This window comes from Notothenia rossii (assembly GCF_949606895.1).
Source record: "Notothenia rossii genome assembly, chromosome: 2".
NCBI classification, from domain to species: Eukaryota; Metazoa; Chordata; class Actinopteri; order Perciformes; family Nototheniidae; genus Notothenia; species Notothenia rossii.
The window spans coordinates 46,613,976-46,622,029 of NC_136904.1; the positions used below are offsets into that span (position 1 = coordinate 46,613,976).

General features: G+C 45.2%; 2 protein-coding genes across 3 annotated transcripts in view; one reads left to right on the plus strand and one right to left on the minus strand.

Annotated features, from left to right (window-relative positions):
• ubap1lb (ubiquitin associated protein 1-like b) overlaps window positions 1-4,621 on the plus strand; it is a 16,861-nt gene extending 12,240 nt beyond the window's left edge. For both annotated transcript variants that reach the window (XM_079662212.1, XM_079662213.1), the window contains exons 4-6: window positions 51-227; window positions 3,948-4,049; window positions 4,150-4,621. In XM_079662212.1, coding sequence (XP_079518338.1) covers window positions 51-227; window positions 3,948-4,049; window positions 4,150-4,284 — 414 coding nt within the window. In that variant the 3' untranslated portion in view covers window positions 4,285-4,621. The remainder of the gene's footprint in view (window positions 1-50; window positions 228-3,947; window positions 4,050-4,149) is intronic.
• Window positions 4,622-4,763: 142 nt separating this feature from the next.
• kbtbd13a (kelch repeat and BTB domain containing 13a) lies at window positions 4,764-7,003 on the minus strand. The gene has a single exon (XM_079662193.1). It carries the CDS (start codon window positions 6,411-6,413, stop codon window positions 4,953-4,955), a length of 1,461 nt encoding a protein of 486 aa, XP_079518319.1. The 5' UTR covers window positions 6,414-7,003; the 3' UTR covers window positions 4,764-4,952.
• Between the last annotated feature and the right edge of the window lie 1,051 nt (window positions 7,004-8,054).

Below are 8,054 nucleotides of genomic sequence, written 5' to 3' on the forward strand. Positions count from 1 at the left end.
ACCACACCACACCACACACACTGTCACTCACTAAACAGTGTTGTTTTCAGAGGCTCAGTCCAGACTCCTGGAGAGAATCCTCTCCTGGCTGGGACTGGTCTGCAGACCTGCTGTCAGCTCTGAGCCCAGAGGAGAGGGAGCTGCTTGGGGCCGTCACTGCCCGGGGTTACCCCCTCCATACCGTCATCATGGCCCTGCAGAGGACGGGCCGACAGACCCCAGATCAGGTCAGTCACTGTTACATACACTAAGACCTCTGATACTGTATGCTATCACTCCTTCCCGGTCTGCCACAGACACAACATAAGCACACAATAAGTCACAAAGAGACCAAAAGAACAATGAAAACAGGCTAAAAAACGATTAAGTCTTCAGTGCCCAGAGGGCCAATCGTCTCATAGTCTACCCGAAAAATTGTCCCTTGGCTATACGTATGTATTTATACACTGAACAAAAATATAAATGCAACACTTTTGGTTTTGCTCCCATTTTTCATGAGATGAACTCAAAGATCAAAAACATTTTCTATTTACACAAAATAACCTTTTCTCTCAAATATTGTTCACAAATCTGAATGTGGAGGTCCTGGGCTGGTGTGGTTACACGTGGTCTGCGGTTGTGAGGCCGGTTGGATGTACTGCCAAATTCTCTGAAACGCCTTTGGAGACGGCTTATGGTAGAGAAATGAACATTCAATTCACGGGCAACAGCTCTGGTGGACATTCCTGCTGTCAGCATGCCAATTGCACGCTACCTCAAAACTTGCGACATCTGTGGCATTGTGCTGTGTGATAAAACTGGACATTTCAGAGTGGCCTTTTATTGTGGCCAGCCTAAGACACACCTGTGCAATAATCATGCTGTCTAATCAGCATCTTGATATGCCACACCTGTGAGGTGGGATGGATTATCTCGGCAAAGGAGAAGTGCTCACTATCACAGATTGTTTCAGATTTGTGAACAATATTTGAGAGAAATTGTTATTTTGTGTATATAGAAAATGTTTTAGATCTTTGAGTTCATCTCATGAAAAATGGGAGCAAAAACAAAAGTGTTGCATTTATATTTTTGTTCAGTGTATATAACAGCTTTTGCTCTCGAGTGAAAGGAGCAACATCATTGAATCCAGCTCACAGTAATGTTTGATGTGTCAGTCTATGTTGAGACTGCCATTAGCATTGAAATAGCTGCGAGTATAAAAAGCAACTCAGTGAGAGGCAATGACAAGCTGAATTTGTTGTGAGTTAAAGTTACTTATATTTGAATCCTGCTCACCTTTTGTGTAAATGTAAATAATAGTGCAGCCACTCTGCATTTAGAGTGGGTTACATCATGGGTTTAGCTTCAGGATTGGCTAAAAATAAAAGTTTGACCTGTGACCTCCGTATTAACTGTGTTATTCCAATCAGACATGTAGAGCCTGCTATCACTGCACATACAATACATTTCAGATTTTATTTATATTTATTTCTATATTTATACAGTATACACCTTCTACATACTGACCACTTTATTAGGTTCACCTTGCTGGTACCGGGTTGGACCCCCTTTGACTCAACAAGGTGCTGGAACGTTCCTCAGAGATTCTGGTCCATATTGACATGAAGGCATCACTCAGTTGCTGCAGATTTGTCGGCTGAACATCCATGATGTGGATCTCTAGTTCCACTACATCCCAAATGTGCTCTATAGGATTGAGATCTGGGGACTGTAGGCCATTTGAGTTCAGTGAACTCATCGTCATGTTAAACAAACCAGTTGGAGATGATTTGAGCTTTGAGACACGGCGTGTTATCCTGCAGGAAGTAGTCATCAGAAGATGGGTCCCCTGTGGTCATAAAGGGATGGACATGATCAGCAACAAATCTCAGGTAGGCAGTGGCATTAAGACGAAGATCAATTGGTGCTAAGGAGCCCAAAGTAAGCCAAGAAACTATCCCCCAAACTATTAACCCCCACCAGCCTGAACCGTTGATACAAGGCAGGATGGATCTATGCTCTCATGTTTTTACGTCAAATTCTGACCCCACCGTCCGAATGTCGCAGCAGAAATGGAGGCTCATCAGACCAGGCAAAAATGTTCTAACCTTCTTTTGTTCAGTTTTGGTGAGCCCGTGCAAACAGTAGCCTCAGTTTCCTTTTGTTATCTGACAGGAGGGGCACCCGGTGGGGTCTCTGCTGCTGTAGCCCAACTGCTTCAAGGTTCCACGTGTTGTGGTTCAGAGGTGGTCTTCTGCATACCTTGGCTGTAACCAGTGGTTATTTGAGTAACTGTTGCTGTGAGCCTCTCCGCTCACACAGGGTTCAAACAGGGACGGAAAGAGCAGGTTGGTTGACCACAGGCGTTTATTATCTCCAAACAACAATATGCGCGGGTCTCAAACGTTGCCCGGGTGGGAAACTTCACAGGTCCTTTGGCGACCTTCCAGGATCCCGCCTACTGCATAACAGACCAGAACCAGGTTACGACATGCTTTTCTTCCCGCACTGATTACCTGATTCCGATCAGCTGTCTGGCCTCCGGCCGAGCCACTCCCTTCACTCCAGCAGCCAGCGCCCAAACCACACCCCGCTGCCACAGTTGCCTTTCTATCACCTTGAACCAGTCTGGCATTTCTCCTCTGACCTCTGGCACCAACAAGGCATTTTCTCCCAGAGAGCTGCCGCTCACTTGGTGATTACCCTAATTGGACCATTCTCTGTAAACCCTAGAGATGATTTTGCGTGAAAATCAGCAGTTTCTGAAATGTGATAATGCTGATAATATACTTGTGTTAACGAGCAGTGGAACTGGTGTACCTAATAAAGTGGTCAGTGAGTGTATTCTCTTCAGTTATTTTTTATAGCTGAAAGAGTTACCAGTCGCCCATGGGAATGAAACCAAAACACAATCTACTAAGCCTTGTGAAGCAAGATACAAATAGCCGTCAGAGTTTCCATAGCGCTTTGTATTTCCCATGACCCCGTCGTGCAGGATGGGAGGGGACACACTCCTGGAGACACTTGCCGCCAACATATTGCTATACGCATTTTCCCAAAAAAAACATCATCAATAATATAATAGAATATCATTTAATAGTACAAAATAGTATATCATATAATAAAATATAATATGTTAGATTTAATAATGATAATAATCAAGATTATTTGATATGATAAAGCTTAACATTAATAGTTACATTACTTAATTTATTATTATTATTATCTAATGATAAATATATGTACTGTATAATAGTACAACTAATACGAATACCCAATACTTACATATTTTGCTGACGTTTAAATTAAAATTCAAATAGTTAATAGTTAAATCATAAGTATAAGCGGTTATCCAGCTCATATTAGACCATGACTCCCACCCTCTGCACTCAGAATGTAAACTTCTTCCTTCGGGTCGGAGGTTACTTGTCCCAAGGAGTAGAACGATGCAGGATAAAAACAGTTTTATGCCAGCAGCTATTGCACAAATTAACATATCATAGGAGCGTCACACAGATTCCTATTTTTATTTATTTATTTAATTATGAATGTCCATGTTTGTACTAATGTTTTCCTTCTTAAAATGTTTTTAAAATATTTTGAGATTTGGTTGATCTGGGTATATTTTTACTAGTCCTTTTATTAGAGATGTGTCTGTTGTTTGTGTTTGTTTTTAGTGTCAGGATGGAACCCTTGTCTTTTTCTCTGCAAACAGAATCTACCTACGGGTACAAATAAATAACCTGGTGTGTGTGTGTGTGTGTGTGTGTGTGTGTGTGTGTGTGTGTGTGTGTGTGTGTGTGTGTGTGTGTGTGTGTGTGTGTGTGTGTGTGTGTGTGTGTGTGTGTGTGTGTGTGTGTGTGTGTGTGTGTGTGTGTGTGTGTGTGTGTGTGTGTGTGTGTGTGTGTGTGTGTGTGTGTGTGTGTGTGTGTGTGTGTGTGTGTGTGTGTGTGTGTGTGTGTGTGTAGATCCTGAGTTACCTGCTGGCCTGTGACCACCTGTGTCAGCTGGGTTATGATAAGAGTCTGGTGGAAGAAGCTCTAGAAATGTTTCAAAACTCTGAGACAAAGGTAAGCCCTGCAGAGGATGACACCACACACACTCCTTCCTTAGAGCGAGATTTATTGATGAAATGGGATAAAAAAAAAAAAATGTTGTCTTCCTCTGGAGGCAGAGGAGTTCCTTCATCTGATGAGTCAGTTCAACGAGATGGGCTTCCAGCAGAACGCCATCAAAGAGGTGCTGTTGGTCCATGACAACCACCGGGAGCGCGCCCTGGAGGAGCTGATGATGCGCGTGGCCTGACAGAAGATCTACACACACTCCATATCTCAACTGAAACCAAAAATCCGCTGTAGGAATAAATATGAAGTCCAGTCGATAAACACAAAGAGAATAACCCACAATATTATATCTGGAGCTGGACCTGGCCAAAAGTATATTTACTGCATTATACTGTGTACGATGATGATGATGATGATGATGATGATGATGATGATGATGATGATGATGATGATGATGATGATGATTCCATATTGCACCCTTTCAGTCCTGTGTTTATTATGTGAACATGTGAAAGTATTCTCATGCGACCTGAGTAGTTTGTATTTGGGATTACTTTATTAAAGACATGTCCACCGAGGCAGTGTGTTTTTTTTCTTTTTGTAAATTGAAAACTTTATTTTCTTTCTACTCCCTCTCTGCTTCCCACAGATTGATAACTGCAGCACAACATGTCATCATCGCTGGTTATTAAAGCATAACTCCAATCTCCTCAGTTTGTGTTAACCACAGATCTTATTTCAGGCATTTCAATATGCCAACTCATTTCCGGGTTTAGGACTCAAGAGTTAACCATCAGTGGATGAACACTGTGCGAAGGACAAAGCAGGAAATCCATCTATAGCCTGTGATGGATGTCTTGCTTCTTTGGATTACTTTAGAACCAAAGCAGTGAAAATAAGACAGGCATATTAGTTATTGTCTGAGCATTGTGAGGAGATTCTGGGACAGGTTCTGAGGGTTTGGTTCACATCTGGAGACTTTCCCAAAGGGGAGACAGTGGCTTTAGGAAGCTTCATCAGAAATGTATATATGGATCCAATCCTACCGAACCCTTTCATCTCCCGCGTCACTCTCCACCTGTGATCCTCCACTGTGTACTCTGTGGTGACGTGGCGGCTCAGAGTGAACACTGAGTCTCCTCTCACCACAGCGGTGAGCAGGGAGCCCTTACTGTTGCCGTAGTGACCGCACACAGCCGTCCACTGGCCGGAGCTCAGGCTGTAGCAGTCCATCACACACAGCAGGAAGTCATCACAGGGCCCATTGCGCACCACGTACAGATTATCCCTGTGGGCCACCATGTAAAGAGCGTAACTGTGCTCCCTGGTGAGCGTGGTGACCAGGAGCCACTGATCGCGCTCCAACACGTACTCGTGTATATCTGTGGCCCCCTTCCCCTTCCACAGACAGATGAAGATCCTGCTCATAGCTACAGCAGACACCACCAGGGCTGCTGGGCAAGGGAGGGGGGAGACAAACCCCCAGTTCCCTGTTTCCACTCTGAACCTCTCCACAGAGGACAGGGCCTTCCTGTTGTTCTCTCCTCCCAGGGCGTACAGGCAGCCCTGGTGTCCAATCAGTGTCAGGTTGTAGCGCAGCTTCTGGGGGCCACAAAAGGTGGTCCAAGTGTTTGCTGCAGGGCTGTAACAGAAACCACTCTCCACCACCTTTTTGCTCACATCATGCACCCCCCCGATGATGTAAAGTTTGTTGTCTAGGACTGCCACGCCTGCCATGGTGGTGCTGCTGCTAACCGGGAGATGAGTCAGCACCTTCCACTCCCTGCTGTCCTCGTCCAGGAAGTTCACGGTCCTCTGGGGGTCCTGCAGCTGCTCTGTGCATGGGGAGTGGCTGCACACTGCCATGTAGCTGCTGGGGAGCAGGGACTGGATGTACTCCACCATCGAGTCGGGTAAGGTGTGCACGTCCTCCTCCAGCTCGGAGTACATGTCTCTGATGAACAGGGCGGAGCAGTGGGCGAGCTCCCTCACCCCAAATGTGGCCGCTGTGTGGAACATGAGCAGGCAGTTCTCAGAGTTCACAGTGTTGATCAAGTGCTCGGTGAGAACCGGCACCTGCAGGAAAGCCGTACACTCGATGGCCTCCACGATCTGGTCGGCGCTCAGCAGGGGGCGCTCCCCCCTAAGGACCCTCAGCATGAGCAGGAAGCCTGGAGCGCCCACCCCCTGCAGCTGGAGGTGCTCCTGCTGGCACTCTCTCATTCCGGACTGGAACAAGGCTCTGAAATACTCACACTTCTCAGCCAGAAGGATCTTATCCACAATGAAGGAGCTGTCACAAACACTGACCCTCAGACAGTGAGCTGGACAGCTGCTGGACTCCATCTCTTCCCTGCTGTGGGCCTTCATCACATCCCAGCTGAACCACACACTCACTACAAGAAAGCTCTGACACAGAAGAAAGCCAGTCTGTGGGTGGTGTTTCTGCACAGACTGCCAGAGAGGCTGAGCAGCTCCGACCCAGCGAGCTGACAGGCGGCTCTGGACAGACTATAGATAGCACACCTCAAGTACATAATGATGACACGCTGCCAGAGTAGAAAGAGGAGCAGGGAGCTGTGAATGTGCTGATGAGTATTATATATCATATTTCTCTTTGTATGTGGGACAGCTGCACATTTGTCCTTGAGCAGCAGGAAGAGTCACAGCGTAACAATAGGCTGTTCTCTGGCACACATAGGGAGCATGCCACTGTTTCACTGAGCACGTGAGTGAAGGACACGCAGGATCGTACTGCTACTACAGTACAGTTCCGCTGTGGCCCTGCAGCCTTCACTGGAGCACCAATGGATTTAAAGCAGCAAACAGAAAATAACAAATTAAAGTGAGAAAACTATAAGTCATGTCCTCGCTGTATAGTACAGTGCTCCTTATACTACCATGGCTAAAATGCAGACTGTACACTCACTGTGACAATAAAAAGTTGAATTCATTCCAAATATTCCTACCAACTTAATATCTCAGTGTGTTTACATTATGTCCCTAAATGTTAAAGGTCTCCTATCATGCAAAATGCACTTTTTGATGTCTTTTATACATAGATAGACAGATTTGCTGCGGTCATGACGACATTACTAAAATGTGGGCTGGCTTTACGCCCACGGCCCTATCAGAAACTTTGCTGTATCAGAAAAAATGCGTGACGTGTTTTAGAAGTAATATGGTCTGTGTTTACATTAGCATTGCTAACACTCAGAGCTAACACTGTTCTGGAGAGAATATGTGTAAAACAGCAAGATATAAAAAAGAACTCACCTTGTGGTAAACCTGTGAGAGAGAAAGCGTTTGATCTCCATATTCCATAGAAATAATCCTTGAAGTGGTTTGGAACATGATAAGGCATTTAATCAGCTGACAATATGCTGGCAGAGCCAATAGTATGAAGCTGCAGCGTCGGAGACTGCAACCCACTGCACCACACGCCTCCCTTTATTAATTATTAATGTTAAACAAATAAAACTTTAAAAGCACTTCACATTACTCACACTCTGTGCGTTGTCGTTCATATTCATGTCTCCAATTCACTAGTTGGCAGTGTCACGAAAAACTAGGGTCCTAGGAATGCGGTCCCAGGACTGAGATCCTGAAACTGCAGTCTCCGGCGCTGCAGCTTAATGCTACTCGGCAGAGAAGACAATCTTCTGTTTGCCTTGCCGTGCTCCAAAGGGGGCGGGGCCAGCATCAGCCCAGTTCAAATTGAAGCTAAGGACCCGGAATCAGCATTTCTCTCACAGGGCTGAAATAGAGTGATATGAGGGATGTCTAAAATGCATGATCTGTTTGGTATTTTGAGCAAAACGCATCATAGGCATGTTTTTATAAATGTGTATATCTCTGAGATCCATAATAGAGAGGTGCAGGGATGGCGTATTTACCCGGAAGTAAGCTGCACATGGGTGCCCTCGACAAAAAAGCAATGGGATTTCTCCATAGGATTTTGGAAAATAGCTTGAAATAAGGACTGTGGAAAACGAACCTGTTTGATAAATG

Excerpts from the sequence above, each read along its gene's own strand:
- kbtbd13a (XM_079662193.1), bottom strand. The coding sequence starts at position 6,413 with ATGAAGGCCCACAGCAGGGAAGAGATGGAGTCCAGCAGCTGTCCAGCT.